General features: G+C 47.0%; 1 protein-coding gene across 1 annotated transcript in view; it reads right to left on the bottom strand.

Moving 5' to 3' along the window:
• SND1 (staphylococcal nuclease and tudor domain containing 1) overlaps positions 1-21,380 on the bottom strand; it is a 421,273-nt gene that overhangs the window by 90,928 nt on the left and 308,965 nt on the right. Inside the window, exon 16 of the mRNA XM_027539080.1 lies at positions 8,802-8,911. Coding sequence (XP_027394881.1) covers positions 8,802-8,911 — 110 coding nt within the window. The remainder of the gene's footprint in view (positions 1-8,801; positions 8,912-21,380) is intronic.

A 21,380-nucleotide genomic window follows, 5' to 3' on the forward strand; every position in this document is an offset into this window, starting at 1 on the left:
GTCTGAGGTGAAGTTCTTCTGGAAACAGACGGGGCAAGTCTGCACAAGGCCATCTCTTGTGTGGAAAGTGAACACAACAGGCTGGTCAAGAGATATGAATGAAACAGAACTATTTCCCAAATGAGGCTTCCAGAAAGAAGTGGACAGACTTCATAAGAAGGGATTTCACCTGAAAAATGCTAATTCCAAGTCCCTTTTCTTTAGCCCTTTGTCATTAAGAATGTTACTCCCCCACCACCCCATGCCACCTTTTTTTTTTTTTTAAAGAGAATTGTAACCAAAGCTTAGAAGCAGTGAACCCCCAGGATGATTGAAGAGGTAAGAGAAATCTAAATTAAAATAAATGTCACCCAGCTCACCGGCACTTTTACCTCTGAGGAGCCCAGCAGTCTCTTACCTCCTGATAGCAATTCTCCATTTGTTCCAGGCCAGAGGCTCTCCACAGCTCTACAGAAGGCAGACCAGGAGGCTGAACGTGCCTGGCAATAGCTGTGTTCCACAGGGATGGCTCATAAAGAACATCATTTTATGTCAGGCAGGCAGATAGTATCGAATACCATAGGTGGCAGGGGTTCTGCTTAGCAAGGCTGTTTGAAGGATTTTCACGACCTTATGTTTGTAGTGATAATCTGTTAGTGAACCAGTAAATGCATTCTCCAGTGGCAATCACTGCCCACTATAACTCACTTCCAAGCCTCAATTTAGATAAGGTTCAAAGTAAGGACTATGGACTATTGCAGCAGAAAGATGCAAGAGGAAGTCATGTTTGAGCCTTTCACATCTTTACTCTGGGACTGATTTGGGTTCGACTAAAGATGGAAAGGAAAAACCAGTACCAGGGACTGCCCTAGCACTGCCAAGGCTTCTGCTTAGGGAGGAAACAATTTGTTAGGTCTACACCTCTACTTTTCTTGCACTGGAAGGAATAGTAAGAAAAACCAAACTAAAGTGGCAGAAAAAACAGAAAAGTTTATCAAGGAAGAGTTCACCATAGTAAGGACCCGTTATCCAGGGAAAGGAAGAGTCTCTCTGCTGAAAAGGATTGTCTTCCCTGAGATACAATGGCATCCTTGAGAGCTTCCCACACACACATATATACCCCACGTAGAGGCTATAAGGAGGCCGCATCTCTCGTGGACCTAACTTTTATTCTGCCCCCCACCCGCCCTCCGCCCCGCCCCACCATCCCAACAGCCAGCCTGGGATGCAAACACTAGCCTCTGGAGGGCAGTGAGGCCTATCAAACCTATACCAGTCGGGCTGTATGACATAATTACAGGTAATAGGATCTTGGCCAAGCCAATGAAGAATTAGGCCCAGCAGCTATTTCAGAAGAATGGATGCAATTCTATGCTTGACTAGCTATGAAAGTTCCAGGCAGAAGAATAGGGAAACAGACAACAGCCAGCTGAGCCAGCAGCTTTGCTGAGAGGAATCCCACTGGAGCCAGCACACTGCTGGCTCCCATCAGTGCACGCTGCTGAGTTTGCTTGGGGAAGGCAACTGGTGACTGGCTCCCAAGGAGTTTAAAAGCCAACGGGGGGTGGGGGGTGGGGGTGGGAGGGGGAGGCCAGTAGCTGGGGGGGGGGGGGCGGGGGAGGAGGGAGAAAAGGGCAATGTGACATTCTTCATTATATTTAGCCTCACCTCTTTGCATTTTGATGCCATTTTCATTGAATGGGACTATAACGAGAACTGAGGGCCCTCCTCCTAGAGCTTTTAGAGATAATTTGGCAAGAGTCAGGAGCCCATAAATGAAGGAGCTGTAAGTGGGCAGCCTGGTATTCACACGGTGCTTACAGCCTATCCTTGAACAGAAATATGAACTTCAAAATAAACCCTTCACCTCAGTTAGCAGTTAGATCAACAAAAGCAGAGGATGGAAACCACCAGGGAGGGAAAGAGACAAGCAGCATCTATTAGGAGAGTGGGGAAGGACATAATGCTTTCTATTTGAACACTGGAATTAAAAACAAGGCAAACAAACAAAAAAACACTCAAATACCATTATCTCATTACCCTATCTGACAGACGGGGAGACCAAAGGAGGTCAGAGTCCCCTAGAAACCACACAGTCAGGTCTGAGTAATGGACTTCTTCTATGAGAAGATCCTAAATTAGCAGCTGTATGTCCGACCTCAATACTCCAAAGACTTCCTCTCCACCCCACAAATGTTAAGCTTAGAGAGCTTTCCTGAAGAACCGGAACAGACAAGAACAGGTCTTTTTCCCAGTCTCTAGAATTAAGTCACAGGGAATCAATAAGTTGATTTAATGAACATTTATCAGTTGAGATTCTCTTACACATGAGGCAAGATACAAAGAACACAAAGGCAGAAAGCACCCTTCTTGTCCTTGTGAAGTGAAGGAGCGAAGGCGCTCAGTCATGTCCGACTCTTTGCGACCCCATGGACGGTAATCTACCAGGCTCCGCCAGGCTCCAGTATTCTTTTCCAGGCAAGAATACTGGAGTGGGTTGCCATTTCCTTCTCCTTCTGCCATTTCCTTTCCTTCTTGTTCTTGAGGAACTAACAATATACTGGGGAGACCAACATAGATCACTTCAACATCACTGGCCAGTACATGACAGATGTCTGTATGGACACAGCACTCTGGGGACTAAAGGAAAGCCATCTGCCCAGCCTGAGAGATCCAGGGAGTGCTAAAGAGAGAGAAGGGGGTATATCTGGATGGATAGATGGGAATAAGAGAGCAAAAGAAGGGGGTGGTTGATATACTGGGTGGAGAGCTTAAGTTGACCTCACAGATGGGAGATATGGAATTAAATGTTACATATGGGGAATTGTGAATTATAATGTCAGTTGTGATGAGGTGCAGATTGAAACGAATAGTGGAGATACCTGAAGTTCAGAGGTTATCAAAGATACATGTAAACTAAGGAGATTAAACTTCATCCCAGAGGCAATGGGGAGTTACATATTTATAAACGATGCATCTTTTGAGAAAGGTTAAAAATAGAAATATGGACATACATGATCAAACTGATATGAAGCAAGGCAGGTCAGCGAGAAATTATACAAAAATTAAGGCCCACTAAGGCCAAACAAAGGATGAAGCAGGAATCAAGCAGCTAAATGATACAAGAACTATGACAAGAGGAGGGAGAGTCAGCAATTCGGGAAGGCATGGCCCCTCTGCAGTTGTGAGCCCCCAGAGTCAGACTTAGAGACTCGGACCACTCAACCAGTGTTGGATCTACAGGCAGATTCTCTACAAATTTATTAGTTCCAGATATTTGAAGGCTCAGGAATATACAACATGGCTAAAAAGAATAACTACCTTATAATAGCAAAACTGGCAAAATTCGGGGAGAAAAAACACTCATTTGGGAATGCAGACATTTGAATTTTGGTATTGATATTTGTCCTACAATAAGCTCTGTGAATAGAGGCAGTTCACTCTACATCTTAGTTTCTAGAATTGTAAATCTGGGGATAATATTTTTCTTATAGGTTTGCTGTGACATTAAAACAAAGTATTATATAAGAAAGTGCTTTTACACTAGAAAATGCTATATAAAATTGATCACTATTAAGACAGAAAATCTTTACTTGAGCCCCCATCAAAGAAAATAGCCTTAAATTAATTGGAAAAAAAAAAAAAGGAAAGACCCCTGGTGGGTGATGAACTGTCAAGAATGTGTCGGGGAGGTGAGAAAAAACCTCAGCCCTCCCAATAGCCTTTAATGCCTTGGGGGATAACAGAGGTGTTTAGAAAGCTGGTCTTGCTGTCTTTGCTCTTTCCTGGGCAGTGGTAGAGATAATTTAGAATAGGGTGTCTTTGTATAAATAAGTGCAACATTGCCGGATGGCTGGCTTGCTTTCCCAGCAGGTTATTCTTTCTAGCTCAGCGAGGGCTACCAAGGGGCAAGGCACTGATAAGAGCTGGAGAGTTGTGGGTATCTTCCACCCTGGTAGACTTCCTGTGGCTTGAACCATTCTCATAGCTTTGATCCAGAGAAGTAACGTGGTTACTGTTCCTCTTTACATTTGTCTCCTGGACAGGGAGGGGGCCTGCTTGGACAGATGGGAAAGGAAGGGCAAGAGGGCAGGTACCAAGAACTTTGGGGAAAGACAGGGCATGAGGGAAAACACTATTTTGATCAGCGGTGAACTGCTTAGACTGGTTTACCTTTTACAGACCAGACGCAGTACATTTGGTGCTAAAACAAAGGAGAAGGAACCACTTTCCTTTTAATTAAGTGTTCTTTCCCAGACAAACCCCTCTGTAAATAAAGACACCAATATTCAATGCCGAGCCCACATTTTTCTGAAACATAAATACTTGCTCTTCAAACAGCAACAGTTGCTTGTGATGCTTCTGTGTATTTTTCTTTCTTTTTTTTTTTTAAAAGCAGGGGTAGTGGGAGGGAGGGAATCCAGGTCTGAGCCCTGGCCACTGCAGCCTGCAGAATGAGCTCCCCAGGGGGACAGCCTCCCTGTGGATGCTGGCAGGAAGAAGGGAAATAGGTCAGGGCAGCAGCCGGAGCTTTCGGCTTACTCTCCAGCATGAGGATGTCATTTTCCAGGCAGCAGCAAAGGGCAATTTCGGAGAGCTCAGGACAAAGGGGTCATTCAGAAAGGCCTTGGAAATGATGCCCCCATCCCCCTGGGAACTGCCTTCCTACAGCCAGAAACTGTGAAGAGGGTTCAACTGTGGCGCTGATCTCTTTTAATAATACCTTCTGGTCCCCTCTCTAACAGTGTAGGTTCTCCTGCTGCAGCGGCAGCAGTGGGTGAGTGAGTGAGAGCTAGCTAGCTGGCCTTCTGACACAAAGGTGTGGAGAGATTCCCCAATGACTGTTTAACTCACAGGAAGAGCCTCAGAAAGAAGAGGATGACCCGGGATTGCTGGATCAATGTTTTAGACAGCAATGCCAAGGCAGGAAAGAATCACTTACCCAGGACCACAAGATAACTGGAGTGTGAAAACCTTGGAGTTTGCACTTTTAAGCTGGTTGGTTATCTAATGCTCTCTCTCACCACTACTTCTGGGAAGATGCTAGCAATGGGCACAATTCTCCATCTGGGAAATTACACTGGATCTTCCTGTCCTTGGCAGTGTGGCAGGGAATTGCCTGAAAGAGGCAGCTGTATTTGGGGGGTGGGGGGATGCCTGGCAGAGGGGGTGTCACCAAGCACATGCTGTCCAATGGGACACAATGATCTCATGTTGTGTGATCCAGAATTGGTCCAGCCTCAAAGACAGGGGACATGAGAACAAATCCATTTTCAGGGCTATACCCAGCCATTTAAACCCAATCCAGCAAAACCTGTGTAGTACAGTCAGCAAACACGTTTGATAAAAAGACAGTTAAGTATTCTAGGCTTTGCGGACCATATACACTGTTGGAACCACTCAACCTTGCTGTTATAACATGCAAGGACCCATAGACAGTATGTAAAAAGGTTAGTGTGGTTGTGTTTCAATAAAGCTTTATTTATAAAACTGGCAGTGGGCCGGGCTTGCCCACCCCTGCTCTACACCAAATGAGTGAGGCTGGGAAGAACAGCTGAAGTCCTTTGAGAGTTCCTGAGCTGCTGTGGCCTTCCAGGTCACAAAGAGAACTAGGTAACAACGTGGTGTCTAGCCTACAGTTAATGCCCTGAAGCTGGCAGCACCACCAGGACACCCAGACCATTGACCTGAACAGTCCTGCCAGGCTCCCGACTCAGGGAAAGGAACAAATGCCAAGAGGAACCAACGGCTGAGGAGAAGGGCCATGAAGAAAGATGGAAAAAAAGAAGAAAGGCAACGAGAGGTGGCAGGGAGACACTGAGGAAAATGAGCTGCATGATGGCCAAAAATGCCAGGCACTCTCTCCTGATGAGTGTCATTGTAAAAACACATTTTGGCAAAGCAGGGTGCTCAGGTCTAAAGATAATGGGGGCTGGCTGAAATGAGAGGGGTCTTGTGTGTGACAGTGCAGGCTCCACAAGAAGATATGGGATGCAAAAACTGCAAGTCTGTCTCCACCTGAAACTGGGAAAGAGACAGGCAGCACTTCCTGCCCCATCGATCCAAAGCCAGGACAGTGCACCTCATAAATAAGGAGACACTTTTCAGGGCCAAGTGCCCTGTACTTGAGCTTTTTGTCTGCTCCCTGCTAGGGTGTTTATTACATAGTCTCTCCCCTACTTCACATCCTTCTCAAGGCAGTCTCTGGGTTCCTGAGTCCAGCTCGATGGCCATGCCTCCCTCTGTGGGGTCACACATGAGGCCCAGGAGGTGCTGTGAAATCAACGTAAGACCCGAGTGCTGCTCCTTTCTGAGATCAGATTTGTAGTGACTGGGGAAGGTAGGCAGGGGATGGAGAACTGCTGGCCCAAAATAAGATAATAAAACATATATATATATAAAAAGAGGGGGATGTGGCAGGGTCAACGACAATCGCATCACCATACCTGTTTTACTGAGCTAAATGTGATTACCAAGGGAACAGGCAGAAGGTAAGAAAACCCATTCAACTGCAGCCATCACAGCAGCAGTTTGGCCCCCGAAGAGTTCCTGGAATGAAGTCTTCAGTGGACACTGCCCTGAAGGCGAGAGTTACATGCACTGCACGTCTGTGGTCCCATGCTCAGTCACCCAGGCAACCACGTGGTCCTTCTCCTAAGGGTGGGAAGGACCTCTACACTTGAGGACCAATCTATCAGGCTTTTCTGCATTCTTGTGGGGTAGAGGGAAGATGGCAAAGAGAAACGCTCCCCAGGACAACTCCTGAAATAAAAACGAGGATACTATACAGGCAAAAGTTAGTGAACAAACCTATAACAAAATAAAAACCCTTCTTCATTCCTATGCCGTTCAGAAAGGAGTTTTCATATACTGTGAAGGAAACTGCCCAGAATAGGCTGTAACTGGTTCCTTTAGTCAGAATCCCAAGTTATCCTCCGTTTAGGCCATACTTGTCTTTCCTCTGGATAAAGACCTTCCAAACCCGTCAGCCCAACAATACATCCAAGCAGCTAAGAAAACGTGGAGAGGCTCTCTATCAAGAATCCCCAACTTACGGCTATGAAAGATGGGGACACTCCAACTAAGAAAGATCAATATCAACCGTGGATAAGACTAAGGATGCCAGGGGCACCAAAGAGGATGGGGAAAACGCTTTAGCTTTTTCAACAGTCAAATATCAGCAAGCACACAGACAAAGGTCAGGTCATAATAGCCATGAGACGGTAGAAGGGCTTTGGGCCACCCACTCCTTTCAGTGGTCAGTATTCTCTTTGACCCCTTTGTGCTTTTGGATATCACCAGCGGGCCAGAAACATGATCAGGAAGAAAAGTGGCTGGGGAAACAAGAGTTAAAAAAGAAAAGGGAAAGCACCTTTAGAAGATGTGAAACAACAGGAAGAGGATACTGGTGAGAAATGAACAGAAACGTGACTAAGAGAGTAAGTGATGAGGACGTTACCAACAAATGTCTCAGGCAGCCCAGTGAGTGGATTTCCTCCCCCATCTAAAGCATAACCAACCAACCAACCTTTGTTCCTGCTCCCTATGTGCAGTCTTCAAGTCATGACCTTGAGTGGACTCACCTGCTTATTCCAACATGAAACAGTTCTGCAGTTCCTTATTCAAAGGGGATATTGCAGAAGGGAAATTCTAAAATATCCACCCCTTTAACTCAATTCCTATAGGGTCAAAAATGTCAATAGCTACTGACAACAGGAGTGTTTGGATTCTGGAAACACTTCTCTGGCATGCGGGGAGTGGGGTATCTTTAATTGATAACAATGCAGCCTCACTGTGCAGTTGCAAAATAGCGGGGAAAGACACCCTGCATACCAACATAAGGACTGCTTCTTCACGAACAAATGCATCTGACCACACATGAAATAGAGGGCAATGTGATACTGATGAGACAATTAAGGAGGTTAAGCACCCCCCCGTTAATATATTCACTGACATTTCAAATCAATATGAGAGATGTGAAAGCTTATAAACAGGTATTTGTACCACTTAACATCCCAAAGAAGCCCACACTATTGCTCCCAAGAATCTACAAAGATCCATGAGCAAGATAACCTCTAAGATCCCCATAATCTTTTTCACTATGTTATGAAATATGATAGTGCATTAAAGCAGGAGGTACCCTGTGGGTTTGATTGTTAAAAAAAAAAAAGGCAGATCTAAAACCCTAAGCCTGAGTCCAGCACACTTCCCACTGTTCCTTTTTTGTGCCCTGCCTAGCAGAATGAGTGACAGGCATACTCCTGGAAAGAAGATGGATCTGTTGACTATGACTTGAGAGAAATTAGCAGGTAGATGGGCACCATGGCAGCTGAGCAGCCTCACTCCTGCCTGCAAGAGCCAGCCCAACAGGCAGAAACAGAAATACAATTAAATTAAGTCAGAAAACCCGCTACAGAAAATGCAATTACTCAAAGATACAAATAAATGTTCAAAGAAAATTGGCCCCTGACAGGGTTAGTCAAGCTTCTAAATCCAGCTGGAGGCAGGCAGCTCTGGGCTGATTCACCAAGGAGGAGACCGCAGAGCCGAAGGCTCACTGCCTCAGCATCCTGGCTGGGTCAGCCAGCGTTCACCTCGCATCCCAGGACACCCAGGGTGAGGAGCAATTGGCGGGTGGATGGTCAATGAAGCAGGGCTCCAGGAACAGGATGTGGGCAGACACAGAATGGGTCACGGACGTGCAAGGCGGATCGCCAGAGAAAGGGGCAGACGGATCTCCGACATTGCAGGAAAACACCAGACCAAGTGAGCCCCGCTCCCTCCACCCTCCTCATCCAAGAAGCAACTGGAAGATGCCCTACCTCTCGCTGCAGCACCAGCTCCTTGGTGAAAAGCGTTGCTTCCTCACTGAATGGCTCCCCTTCCTGCACCAAGCCTGGGAGGTTCCGGGCTCCTCTGGGGCATTCGATACCTGTGTCAGGAGAAAGGAAGAATTTGTGATTAAAAGGGGCCCATGAGGTCTGGTGTCCAGCAAGAATGGTCCCCTGACTCTGGGCGATCTAGTACCTACTAGATGATAATGCAGGACAGGACAGAGAAGTGGAAGGAGGGGAGGTGTTTAGTTCACCTGAGGTGGGAAAAACGACCACTATCAGGGCAGCAACAGTGGAGAAGGGGATCTTGGTCACAGAGTCTGGAAATTATTAAGATCACCAGGGGAGTTCCAAGTAAGATATTCGGGAAACACCCCCCACTCCACCAAGATGTGGGATGAATCCTTGTCTTGGACTCCTCACTCTGTAAGGGCCTATAGTCTCGCTGCTTCAATCATCACTTACACAAATGGCTCTCTCACCTAAATTACACTGATATCCCCAGCCATTCTGCCTCCTGAGAGCCGTTCTGGCTGATGCCTAGACATTTTCTCTTTACTATCTGACTTGCACATCCAATTCACAAGTGTTAACTTGGTGTCATTTTCCTCTTCAAATAAGCTTCCCCCTCTGTCCTCTGGTTATATTTGGGACAATAGTACCATCAGTATTTCATTCAGAATGGGAGACAGAAAAAAAACAGAATCTTGATGAAATATTAGGTGTCTGAAGCCAGACAGACCTGGATTCACATCCTAGCTGTCATTTATTAGATCTGTGACCAAAGCCCAGTGACTGAGCCCACTCAAAGCCTCAGTTGTCCTATTTGTAAAACATACTTCAAGTGCCTGTTGGTGGAATTAGGGGAGATTATTACGGCAAATATTTAGTAACATGCCTGACACATGGAAAGGTTCAATACATTTTAGCTCTTATTACTGTATCATTATTATCACTGACACAATTACCCATGCTCAAAATCTCAGTCATCTTTCATTCTACAAAGTAGTCTGCAAGATTCTTGAAGACAAAATCTCACCCTTCACACGCCTGTGTACTCAAGGACAGCACTGTATACAATATGGGTGCTCACTAACCAAAGCAGACTGCGTTTTCTTTCTCTTTGTTTCAATCATTGATGTTGCAGATATTTATCATCGATGGTGGTCACCTGTGACAGGCCACAAACTATGTCACATTTTGATGTCTGAATTAGATTTCCCCCAAATTCAAACTGCAGCTGCAATTATGAAGCCAAAAACGTGACCTAGGTTAGAGACCTAGGAAAGGAAAATAATCAAAATATGGGGGGGCGGGATGCACTTAGTGCCCATATCTAAACCACTGCTGGCCTCTCCTGCTGCAATAAGGCAGTTCTGCTGGAAGGTGTGACCTCTTATTTATAAACAGCCTCAGGGACAGTGACAGACGATCTGGCTTGAGGAGGTGGCATAGGGCGGACACCTGCTGGGAGCCTTTGGGAGAACAGGGGCCACCGCTGCTGGGACAGAAGGTACACCCCTTACGGATGAAGCCAGGTGGCTGCACGTGTTTCTGGCCACAGCACAGATTGAAGGTCAAGGAGCTCAGAGGAAAGGTAATAGTTTATACCCCAGGTTTTCAGAAGCTCAAGAACAGCACTTTCTCTCCAAGCCTCCAGGCCTCAGCAAAGGAACACACGACATCAAACAGAACTCTGGACGGGGAGCACAGCACCAGGAGAGAAACCGCAGCAGGGGAGCACCTGGAGCTGGTGCCAGGACCATTCCCCCACTCAGGCGGAGACGGGATGGGGAAGGCCCTGCCCGAGCGCCACCTGGGCAGAAGGTCACCAGGGCTGCCCCTCTCCCTTCCCACGCCTTAGTGCCAGGCTGGGAGGGAGAATTGGAACTGATTTTTTGAAAAAGACATCAATAAACTCGTGGGACCAAAAAGCCTAAGATTCACCTTGAGAGGAGATGAGGGCTCCAGAAAAATGAAAGCTAGCCCATCCATGACTTTCACAATGTTATTAACCAAAAACCCTTTCCATTTTATATGTGTAAACTAAGCAAACAATGTAATTATCAGAGGAAGATAAACCATTCTATTCTGGCCACATAACCACAGGTAAAACACTGTTGCTCAAACAAGAGTACTGTGAAAACAAGTGTTCAGTTTGTTTGTGACTCTCGGATGGGATGTGACTGGGGTGCTGTGGCTGGGGCTGCAGCGTCACTGAGAGGAAGGACACAGAGTCACTCTAGGTGACCAGATGTCCCCACTCTTCCTGTTCTTGCCTGGGTATTCTGAAGTCTTAAGGGAGCAACACACCCCGCCAGCCCTCTCTGAATCCTGGGAGATCACCAAGTGATAAACTAGAGAGGCAGGATGGCCCACTGAACCTGGGGAGGCAAACAAGTCAAGCTGAAATGGATTCAGATTGGCTTCCTGGAGAGACTCTTGGGCCTGTGGTGAGCGAACCTTAACCACTGCCTGTGGACTCAGAGGCAATGCCAGGAGCTGGGTTCCAGCTCTTCAAGGGGAGAAAGCTGAACTCAGCTGTCTCCCTGGCCTTCAGATGAGAAAAGTGAACACACCGCAGCACATCAATTCCCATCAGGCAGGCGGGCAAGAGAAAGTTGCCGGAGAACAAGAATATCATCGCTGCTTTTATCATTCACTCTCCCCTTTCTCCTGGCTGACTCGTCCCTCTCTCTGACCTGCCTCTTCTGAAGTAACCCCTTCTGAGGCAAAACCTGTCTCAATGTCGCACCTCAGGTCTGGGTCAGGATGGCTTAGCTGATGCTAATTACTAGGACAGAGAGAGGTTCTATCCAGTGGGAGCAGGTACCAAACACTGAAACCCAGGTGAACCCAGGTATAAGTTCTAGGAGAATAAAGGTGTGTGTGTGGGGGATGAGTATTTACCGTGCATCCTTGACTATCTATGAATTGACATGTGGCCCCAAGTCACCAAGTAGCCAGTCTGAACTCTAGACTGTCAGACGCTACAGCTACTGAGAAAAAGCCCAGTTTCTGGAGTCAAGCACTGCTCTCGCCAGTGTTGGACAAGGCAGGAGTGCAGGACTGGGGGACTCCACTTCATGTCAGGCAGGTGAGGGCGAGAACAGCTGGAGTTGACATGTATGGCGGACATGCCCCTGCGGCACTGGGGTCCTCATGAGAGCAGAGGCAGGGGGATCCCTAGATACAAGGGGGGCCCCAGGCTGCATCGCAAAACAGGGAGTGGGTGAGTGAGGTGGAATCTATTACCAAACCAGGGCTCACAGCTGGAGCTAGGAGGCAGGAAGGGCTTTTACAACATTGACTATCTGAGTGTTAGAAACCTGATGAGCCAAGCTACTTCTGAAGATGGACTGAGTGCTGCTGCTGCTGCTAAGTCGCTTCAGTCGTGTCCGACTCTGTGCGACCCCATAGACGGCAGCCCACCAGGCTCCCCCGTCCCTGGGATTCTCCAGGCAAGAACATTGGAGTGGGTTACCATTTCCTTCTCCAATGCATGAAAGTGAAAAGTGAAAGTGAAGTCACTCAGTCGTGTCCGACTCTTAGCGACCCCATGGACTGCAGCCCACCAGGCTCCTCCGTTCATGGGATTTTCCAGGCAAGAGTTCTGGAGTGGGGTGCCATCGCCTTTTCCGACGGACTCAGTAGATGAGTGTTTTTCAACTTTTATCATTTATTATGATTCCCTCCCCCCACTCACGTATGGGGATATACATATATACAACAGTTTCCACAAAAGAGTGGTCAGTTGTGACTACATGTGATACTCTGTCTCCCTTCTCTATTAATGAAAACAGCATACAGTTATGACACTGAATTAACTGAAACCTCGGGGTGAGGTTTGCAAGGTCAAGGGCTTGGGGAAGACTGAGGTGTGAAGACAGAAGGCTGGGTGGCCTGACGGCCCTCTTTGAGAGGTCAAAGGCCACACCAAGTGCTTACGTATCAGCTTTGGGACTTGGCTTTTGTGTCCCAAGGGATCAAGGACAGGACGAGAAATATGCAGCCCACTAACAGAGAGTAAGTCAAACAAGGTAACGTCATAAGGTAGGAGAGACAAGACGTAGCTGCTGAAGGCAGGGGAAGGACACGTGCAGCCAGCGAGGGGAGTCCTGCTATGCCCTCCCCTCCTGAGAGCCTGGCCAGTAGGGAAGCCCGATTGCACTGTACCTCTGACTCAAATGCCCCTCGGTGCTGGGCTGGCGTCCCCCGCGTGCTGCTTTGTTACTGATGCACCAGACTTAGAGAAGGTTAAAGAAAACATATCACAGGAATGAAGGCCGGGTTCTCTAACAGCGACCCGGAGGCTGCAGTGGCCAAGCTGGGCCAGCCCACATGCCGCAAAGGTGAGCGCCCCAGATGGTGAGAAGGAAGCGTGTGTCATCAGGTTCCGGAAGCCCTCGGTAGGCAGGCCAGGCAGAGCTGCAATTCTGGTTGGGGCTCAATCGCCACTATCTGCTGTCTTTCCCACTAAGGCCCTGGGGCCGGCCTGCCTGCTCACGAGGACAGTTAATTCTGCTGAGCTTCCAATGCCACACGTGCAGGTCAGCCACCAAGCTGACCCCTGACACAGGCAACACTCGAATACTGAAAACACTGTTGTTGTTGTTTTTAAATCTCAAACATTCTTGAACATTTCCTTCCCTATAATGGGGAGGGCAGAATGGAGAAGAAAGAGACCCCCATGGGGCCCTCGCAGCTGACTTCTGCCAAGGGCAGACACAGGAGAGGCAGGCCAGACACATCTGCTTCTGCTCCAGAGGCTCCCTGACCTCTTTAAAGCCCGACAGACAGACCTGCCTAAGGGAAAAGCCATTATCCCTCACATCTTCTCTATGCTTTCTGGGATAGGAAGGCCGACCAAGATTACTTAAAAACAGAAACAGAAGAGAATTTGCTTGATTCGGTACAATTGAGAAAGAGAAAATTCATCACCAGGCATCGGCACATCATTTCTGGTTTCTATTCTGCTGCTGACAAAGTATCACACATCTCCAAGCCTCAAGGTCTCTGGCTGTAAAATGAAGGTGCTCCAAAATTCTCTCCTGGCCAGGAAATCCTACCATCTGCATTATGCCCTTCTGAGATCTCCCATGTCAGGTTCAACTCTGGGAGTACAGGGTGCCTCCTTTCAAATGTCAAATTCTGGATATACATAAGCATTCTATTAAAAAGAAATTATACATTTAGAGACATTGACTAACTAGGTCAATTAACACAAACACTTTGGTCAGTCAGCTCTGGAGCAAGAAGTACAAATTGTTGTAAATGATACGATAATGGCTACGTAAGATTCTGTTGATGGCCATATGAGGGAGTTGTGTATTGCTTGAATATTTTACATTATATGTTGAGTTTTATGATAATTAAGCCTCAAAGCATGGTGCCTTTTTTCTTTATTGAAGTGAGGGAAGTATCACAAATTCGCCTTGGCTAGAAGTGACACCTTTCCAATGGCTTAGTCCAGCAAACAAGAGGCCAGGCATTTGCGGCTGGAAACAGAACTCTAGTGGAAATAGTAACCAATAGGAGGGATTAGTTGGTGGTGTTTATTACTCGTCTACTATGTGTTTGTTACTGCATTGGACATCACGGAGGGAAGGATGGAGCCTTCTGCCAACTTTGGATACTTGCGGAGATCCCCTGGCAGACCTTCTCTGCCCCTATTTCACAAATACGCATCACTGCCTACTCTGGGTTAGGCACTGGGTTGGGAGATGAAAACTCAATAATGAAAAAGACAGACTTTGTCCTAATGAAGCCTAATTAGCAGCATGACAATATCATCTTCCCCACCATTGTATGAAGTATGCCGTCGGTGATGGAATTTATCATCGGTCTGTAGGGTGCTGGATGTTATGCAGTAACATGCCATATCTGGATTATGGCGGGCAGGTGCATCCGTGTCTAGGAGACTATTGGGAGGATGCACTGGACAAGTCAATCATGAGCTCACCACTGACCCGTCCCTTGCTAAGGAGGCAGCCTCAGGCAGCTGCTTTCCCGCACGTGGCCCTGGATTCTGTCCTCTCCCTGGTCACAAATTGGGAATGGATGTCAGAGCAGGAGGTGAGAAATGAGGGAGAGAGGGCAGAGTTGCTCCTGTACTTGAGTCAAGCATAGTCAATTTATAGCAGATGCAGAGGGGAAGCAAGCTCTGTCTAAAGAGAAGTGAAAGATAACAGGTAAGAAAGATTCTTTCTGGAAACTGGGCAGCACCCAGAACATGAGGCCATTAGGAGGAGGAAGGAGGGGAGGGCATTGCTTCAACACTGGAGCACAAGCACTGGAGCAGGAGGTGCGAACCGCCTCTGACCAAAGACCGCCCCTCCGGGGTTCCAGAATCTGGAAGGTCTGATCCTAGCTTGGCTCCTGTTTGAGAGTTTAATGGATGTTCCCATAAATCTGCTCTCCTCTCACTGCTACCACAAGTAAGCGAACGTAAGAACCTGGAATTTCCAACCCAAATAAAACCAAGATGCAATTGCTTCCTGGGGTTGGTACTGTGTCTTGCTGTTGTTGTTCAGTCGCTAAGTCATGTCTGACTCATTGCGACCCCATGACCTGCAGCACGCCAGGCTTCCCTGTCCTTCACCATCTCCCTGAGTTTGCTCAAACCCATGTCCATTGAGTCAGTGATGCCATCCAACCATCTCGTCCTCTGTTGCTCTCCTCTTCTCTTGCCCTCAATCTCTCCCAGCACCAGGGTCTTTTCCAATGAATCAGCTCTCTGCATCAGGTGGCCAAAGTACTGGAGTTTCAGCTTCAGCATCAGTCCTTCCAATGAATATTCAGGACTGATTTTCTATACGTTTGACTGGTTTCATCTCCTGCAGTCCAAGAGACTCTCAAGAGTCTTCTCCAGCACCATAGTTCAAAAGCATCAATTCTTCAGTGCTCAGCTTAAGTAAGCAGGGTGACAACACAGCCTTGATGTACTCTTTCCCAGCCTGTAACCAGTTTGTTGTTCCACGTGCAGTTCTAACTGTTGCTTCTTGACCTGCATACAGGTTTCTCAGGAGGCAGGTAAGGTGGTCTGGTATTCTGATCTCCTTCAGAATTTTCCACAGTTTGCTGTGATCCAAACAGTCAAGGCTTTAGCGTAATGAAGCAGAAGTTTTTCTGGAATCCCCTTTCTTTTCCTATGATCCAGCTTTTGTTGGCAATTTGATCCTGGTTCCTCTGCCTTTTCTAAATCCAGATTTTACATCTGGAAGTTCTTGGTTCACATACTACTGAAGCTTTACTTAAAGGATTTTGAGCGTTACCTTGCTAGCATGTGAAATGAGTACAACTGTAGGGTACTCTGAGCATTCTTTGGCATTGCCTTTCTTTGGGATTGGAATGAAAACTGACCTTTTCCAGTCCTGTAGCCACTGCTGAGTTTTTCAAATTTGCTGATATATTGAGTACAGCACTTTCACAGCATCATCTCTTAGGATCTGAAACAGCTCAGCTGGAATTCCATCACTTTCACTAGCTCTGTTCGTAGTAACGCTTCCTAAGGCCCACTTGACTTCACACTCCAGGATGTCTGGCTCTAGGTGACTGAGGATTGTGTCTTAGTCCAATTTTATTTTTTCAAGTATCTGTCACACTGCCTAGCACAGAGCAGCACTGTAATTCCTCAATCAAGACTGAATAAATATTAGTGAAAAATACTTCTGGAAAGAAGTCCATACACAGAGAAGGAAATGGCTCATGAACAGTCAGGGTCATAGACCTCTTGCAAATACCAGCAAGGGGCTGACAGGATCCCGAACTACACACATCCCATTTTCAAACAGTGACATTTAAAGGACAAAAAGAAAACACAGCTATACCCATTTGCCTCCCTGGTCTTTGAATTGGCACACTTGGGGAAAGAAATTTACGTGGACAGGGCATATGGGCAGCACCGACCAGCACTGCTGATGCTGGGAAAGACTGAAGGCAGGAGGAGAAGGAGATGACAGCGGATGAGGTGGCTGGATGGCATCACCAACTCGATGGACGTGAGTTTGAGCAACCTCTGGGAGTTGGTGATGGACAGGGAAGCCTGGCGTGCTACAGTCCATGGGGTAGCAAAGAGTTGGACACACCTGAGTGACTGAAATGAACTGACCAGCAATGTCAGTGAGACCCGAGGCTGGAGCACCACAATCGTGTTTGGTTTCCAGTGCAACAGAGGAGGAAAACAATGCCCACCCTTGACCCGTGCTCGGTTCCAGGCAGTCATGCGGCCAGATGTTAGGGCAGAAAACTGAAGTGCACTTAGAGAGCAGTGGGAGATGACTCAGGGGCGGGGATGCCTGCCTTGAAAGGAAAAGATAAAAGGTGCTAAATCTGTACAGCTCAGCTAAGTGGTGACTAAGAGGGTGACACGACAGCAATCTGCAAATATTTGAAAGGTGTAAACACAAAAAGGAGGGAAAATGCTCAGCCTGAAAACAGGGGGTGTAATTATTAGGGGAAAGAAAATCTGGGTGAAATATCGGAAAAACTTAGTGTGGGGATGACTACGGGGTTATAAATAAGTTTCCTGAAAGGAAAAGGCAATTATTCGATCCTAAAGCTGAAAGGTGGCCATGAAGCCCATCCCTCTGCTTCTGGGAAAGCAGCCTGGACCAGGGGACTTTTATTTTCTACATTTACGGAGAGACTTCTTAAGTAAATCTAAGTCAAAATACTTCTGCTTTAAGTACTGCTTGCTGAAATTTTAACCAATTTTGTTGGTCAAACCACAGAAGAGACAAAATGACTGTTCTGATGGGGCTTTCAGAATAAAAACAGGCTTTACCTGCTAGCATGTGACATGTGCCTGGCCAGCAGATACAGTGGAGCTAAGCAGAACCGGGGCACAGACAGCTGGGTAGAGCAGAGGACTGGACCATCTGACGTCCTGGAGCATCTTCGTCCCTAGTCTCTAAGACCCGGGTGAGCACTCGGGGAAGTGCTGCAAGCTTCCCAGAGAGGAGACCACGGACACTCTCCCTTCTTGCTATATAAACGCAGTCCCCTGGAGTGAACGTCAAGGACAAGGCACAGACAGAAAGCCAAAATAAGCTGCCTGGCACACTGACTGCACTCCGGTACCTCTGCCTGAGTCCTTGCTGCTGCAGTTGGCCAATTCATAACTCCCTGCCTCGTGGCAGACAGTAAAGAACCTGCCTGCCAATGCAGGAGGCCTGTGCTCGATCCCCTGGGCAGGGAAGATCTGGAGAAGGGGATGGTAGCCACTCAAGTATTCTGGCCTGGAGAATCCTATGGACAGAGGAGCCTGGTGGGCTACAGTCCCTGGGGTCGCAAAGAGTCAGACATGACTGAGCGACTATCAATCAATTAGTTCCATTTCTCTGCTTTCCCCTGCCATCCTTACCCCCAAGAACAATAACAACAACAAAAAAACCAGACCACGTCACCCAGAGAGTAAGATGGTGAACTTCGTATTTAGAGAGTAAGACACAGCAGTCTAAGAAAAGTTAACACTTTCTTATTTTTCTACTCTCTCCCTAAGCATCAAAACCAGAATCTAGACCTCTTAAGCTTTCAGCACAAAACACAGAGACGGACAGGCCAGCCGTCTGATGGTAAGGAAAGTAGTTATCACCTAAATCCTTATGCCAAGCCAAACCCTCACATGTGGCAGGACTGGAGAAACGAAGACATGTCTCAGGGTTTTCCTGGTGGTCCAGTGGTTAAGACTCTGCCTGCCAAGGCAGGAGATGATCTGTGGTTGGGGAATCAAGATTCCCAGGCCTCGTGGTGTGGCCAAATAAAGTAATAAATAGAACTGTTTAAAAAAGGAGAAGAAGAATCTCATGTACCAAATAGCTTGCTTGCAGTCCTCTCTCATAAGATTTAAAGCAGAAACTGTTTGCAGGCCCCAAGCTGCAAATGTCGTCAGTGAGTCAGTTAACAATTGAGAACAGCAAACCGTCCCACTTAGGGCCAGCTGGTCCAATGTTTTCACATTCCCAAAATGGCCCAAGGAGCAAGGCAAACCATAGACCATTGGTTCCTAAGAGTTCTATAGCATATAAGGCCTCAATGTGTACTGAAAGGGTCAAAAACGAAGGATTTTGCATTGTCTCAGATTCTTTATTCTCTTTCTTGTTCGCTAAACCGCTATTTTGTTACCTCGGGGGAGGTGGCATCTTCTGGGCCAATTTTGGAACATGTCACTGGTAAGACTCTTTCAGTGATGAGAAGAAAGGGATAAGAGAAGAATGAAGGAATCCTAATTAAAGGGATCACACTCCTCAGGTAATTGAAGTCAGGGGAGTCAGAACTGGGCAAGAGCTGAGACTGAAGCTGTTTTTAGTTCATAGTTCCAACTGTTTGAGGGAGACTTTTAGTAGGCTGCTTGATTTGGTCATCTTTGAAAGGACCAGAAAGCGAAGTTAACTGGCAAACAGGAGCAATGAGATCCAGTCTCCACAATGTGATGAGAGCTTTGGCTCCCTGTGAAGAAAGGGAGGGGTGGGGAGAGGCCAGCCACAGGGAAGAACAAGTTTCTCTGGCACAAGAGTCACACGATGTGAGCACTGGGAGAGGGTGACGTTTGGAGTCTCACCTCTGGGTTGTCAGCCCATCACTGGCAGATCCCATTCTGCAGTTACCTGAGGGAACGGACATGCCACTCCTCTCTGGAGCCCCAGAAAGTAGATACTCAATAACTGTCTGCCAAACAAATACCAGAGAGTAAAAATAGATGCGGCAAACCTGCAATAACAAGTTCTTCTTCCGAGTTCCTGCAAACATACTATACTAGTTAATGCTTGGTGAATTTACCACAAAATCTTGTCACTCTCACTTCTGGGACTTTAAGGACAGAGAGTGTTAGATGCTAAATCACTGACCGCTGTCTGAGAAGGAGACAAGGAAGGGATGGCTTAGAGGCCTCACGCTGGATGGCTGGGCCAGGCGGGGCGCAAAACTGGCTTCACCAACTTGATTTATCATTGGCTTTAGACACCAAAGAATCATTCCCCAAAGGGAGAGGAGCTTTTTCAGATGGAGCTGGAGTGGCAGATAATAATGGGGCCAGCATCAGAATAACCTTTTATGATTTGTCCCACCACAGAGCAAGAGATGGAAAACGATGATTTTTTTTTTAAAGGGAGAAAAAATTCTCACTGACAAACGAGGCCGTTCCTGTCCCGTGACATGCCAAGTGCACGGCCGTAAACAAGCCAGCCAGGCTTTCTCTGGGGGTGTGTTTGTGAAGGGGAGGGTGGAGATGGCAGGCTGTCTGCTTCCCGACACACATGTTCATTTGGGGGTTTGCTGTAAGCAGCAGCTGCAATAATATCACCACCAACCAGGAGCAGAATGAAACCACCATGCCCTCTAAAAATGCTTTCCATTGGGTTTCTCCTAATTATCGCTATCAACACAGCCACCTCACAACCTCATTACATAGAAAACAAAGCATCTGAGGTCAAGAGCTAGGTCCACAATGGTCTTTCCAGAGACCAGAGAGCCACGTGACTCCAGCGCTTACGTAACACCGTGGCACCATGGAGACCGAACCTAACAAGCCCAGACCCGTGTCTGAGTGGTGAGGGGGAGTCGGTTTCTATGAGAACCTTAACGTTAGCTTTTTCTGACTTATTTTAAACATGCAACTTTATCTCTGAAACAAAACTTAGACTTCTAAAACATAAATGTCATTTTCGGTACCCCAAAATCCTCGTGTTAGGTCTTTCAAATTCCCTATTCGTGGATAAAGAGACCAACCTGAATCTCCTGTTCAGGCTGGTAGAGAAGAGCTCCAGGGAAGGGGGAAAAGCCACGGGAAACAAGCACGTGCATCCTGCAATACCAGCTTCCAGGAGGTATCCTGCCACACACCTGGCAGCCAAATGTAAAAGCTGCTTACTCGCATAAATTTAGAGTGACTTTTTCTAAACCAAGCTGTGTTGTTATTTAACAAAATGCTTCTGAGATGTGTGGAGTACACTTTCAAACCACTGCCTTTCTTGAGCTTTCCACTCACAGAAAATTTCTCTGAGCTTCTCCTCCTGAGGCAAGTGAAAGCCCAATGTCTAGAGATTAGTATGCTCAGCTAGAGGAACTGGAGAAGAGAAAAACCAGCGACTGGCAGGAATACCAAGACCCCTGGAGCCAGGAGAATGAATAAGACTGTGAGCTGAGATGTTGTGAGGAAGAGACCTCCACCTCACCCTCTTTATACGTAAAGGAAGAAATGAAAACAAGCCAAAAAGGAGAGGAATTCTGAGAAACCAAGGTTCTTAAAGAGCACAGGCTGACCTTGGATGCAGAAATACATCCTATCCTGATAAGTAGCTTGAATTCTGGGCTGTGGATGAAGACCGGCATTCACCTTTTTTTTTTTGCTTTGGTTTAGTTTCACAAAAAAGGGGTCAGCAGGCAGCTTCCTGAGGACTAAGTCCAACCCACCGCCTGTTTTTGTACAACCATGAGTTAAGAATGGCGTCTGCATTTCTGAATGGATGCAGAAAAAATATTCTGTGACATGTGAAACACATGCAATTCAAATTTCAGTGTCTCATTCCTATCTGGCCCTTCAGAGAAGAGGTGGGTTGACTCTTGCCT

This window comes from Bos indicus x Bos taurus, chromosome 4 (assembly GCF_003369695.1).
Source record: "Bos indicus x Bos taurus breed Angus x Brahman F1 hybrid chromosome 4, Bos_hybrid_MaternalHap_v2.0, whole genome shotgun sequence".
Lineage (NCBI taxonomy): Eukaryota > Metazoa > Chordata > Mammalia > Artiodactyla > Bovidae > Bos > Bos indicus x Bos taurus.